General features: G+C 31.7%; 1 protein-coding gene across 1 annotated transcript in view; it reads right to left on the bottom strand.

Moving 5' to 3' along the window:
• LOC107683482 (double-stranded RNA-specific editase B2-like) overlaps nt 1-1,758 on the bottom strand; it is a 59,394-nt gene that overhangs the window by 26,113 nt on the left and 31,523 nt on the right. Inside the window, exon 3 of the mRNA XM_016479539.1 lies at nt 1,341-1,455. Coding sequence (XP_016335025.1) covers nt 1,341-1,455 — 115 coding nt within the window. The remainder of the gene's footprint in view (nt 1-1,340; nt 1,456-1,758) is intronic.

The following is a 1,758-nucleotide window of genomic DNA, read 5'->3' as shown; positions in this document are numbered from 1 at the left end:
AGTTTAGGAAAAGAGAATGTTTTTTAGTCAGAAAAAAGCTTTATATTTTATATTTGATTTTAGATTGTATTTTTAATTTATTTGTGTTAACATTTATTTATTTCAAGTAACAACATTTTTACATTGTTTTAATTTTAGTTTCAGGTTTAGTTTTAGTTAACTATAATAACCCTGATTTAAACAACCCCCTAACCCTAAATATTAGGGCTGTCGATCAATTGAAAAAAAACAGTTAATTAAAAAGCAATTAATTGCACCAATTTATGCAATTAATGATAATAAATGGCACAAAACATTCAAAATTGTAATCATAATACATTTTCAAACTGAATCTCCAAATTTATGTGGAAACAACAAAGACAGTATTTTAACTTTCAGTTATAAATATTTGTTTAATTGCATCTTTTTACTAAGTAAATGCCTCTATTAATAAGATAAAATATAATTATAGCCATTCAACATTACAGAATTACTGAAATTATCATATTGATTTTATCTATCATTTATTACCAATTACAGAACATTAACAACTTTTAACTGAAGTAAACTTAAAACGATATTCACATAAACCCATTATAATAAATGTCACATTTAGCTGTACCTTTTATGTTAAAAATGTTAAACAGCAGAAATTGATCACAAAAATTAGACATTAATAAATATTAAACTTTGGCATGTAACTTGTCCCACACCATTTGGTCTATGGACTGTATAATACTTTGCCAGCATTGTGATTTTCATCTGGTGGATAAAAACAACCACCCAAAACACCGCCTACAACACCCTAACAACAACAACCTACAGATGCCTTTTCAACAACCCTAGCAACCGCATAGCAACGTACTGGTAAAGTGAGTTTTTCACAGTCATCCAAACAAATCAAGTGTTTTCTTTTCTCACAGACCCCAAACCCACGTCATTGGTTGCTCTGTTGCTATGCCAGGATGGTTGGATGCTTAATCTAAAAACAGAGCCACAGTGTTCACACCTTTCAGGGGAATCAGCCTGAAAGACTAATAGTTCACACTGAATATCAATCTGGGATAAGGGAAAGTATTTTAACTTCTGGAAATATTGCACACATCCCCTTTAATATTGTTCTAAAGAAGAAAAAGCAAGATGTCATTGCCTGTAAATCATTATAGTCTATTCTTCATCTGCTCTTTGACTCCATTCTGATATATGTGCAACTTTGTCTGTTGCTTTTTCACAGGTGATAAAGTACTAAATATTTCATCCAAAGCTCCACACTCAGAGGACACACAGAGACTTAGAGGTGCTTTCTCTCCCCTTACTGAACTTCTTAAATAATTCATAGGCCGATTGAAATGATGCCATACCTCTGGTCATGACGATGCCCGCTAGGCCTTTGTGACGTGCGTGCAGCAGTGAGGAGCAGCCGGCCAGCTCTGTGTATTTTTCTCGCACCAGGTGGAATATTGCATCTGCAAACTCCTGCAATTCACAACAGGTTATTGGTAAGTTTGTTGCCTTATTAAAAATATATGTTCATATGGACGATGTTCGTGTACCAAATCTTCACACCATACAGTACTGAAAACAATGGTTAGAAACTTACAATAATAATTTTAAGCAGCAAACATTGTAGAATTTTTCAGATCAGTAGGTGATGTAAATTCAAATGTGAATGCATTTGAAAAAATATGAATAATATTTCCATTAAAAAATTGCATTCTGAAGCATAATTTAAATTGCACAAAAACTATTATATTATATTATATTATATTATATTATATT

Source organism: Sinocyclocheilus anshuiensis, unplaced genomic scaffold, assembly GCF_001515605.1.
Source record: "Sinocyclocheilus anshuiensis isolate Anshui unplaced genomic scaffold, SAMN03320099.WGS_v1.1 scaffold1451, whole genome shotgun sequence".
NCBI lineage: Eukaryota > Metazoa > Chordata > Actinopteri > Cypriniformes > Cyprinidae > Sinocyclocheilus > Sinocyclocheilus anshuiensis.
The sequence above is the reverse complement of the archived record's forward strand: the minus strand, read 5'-3'. Positions and strand labels throughout refer to the sequence as shown.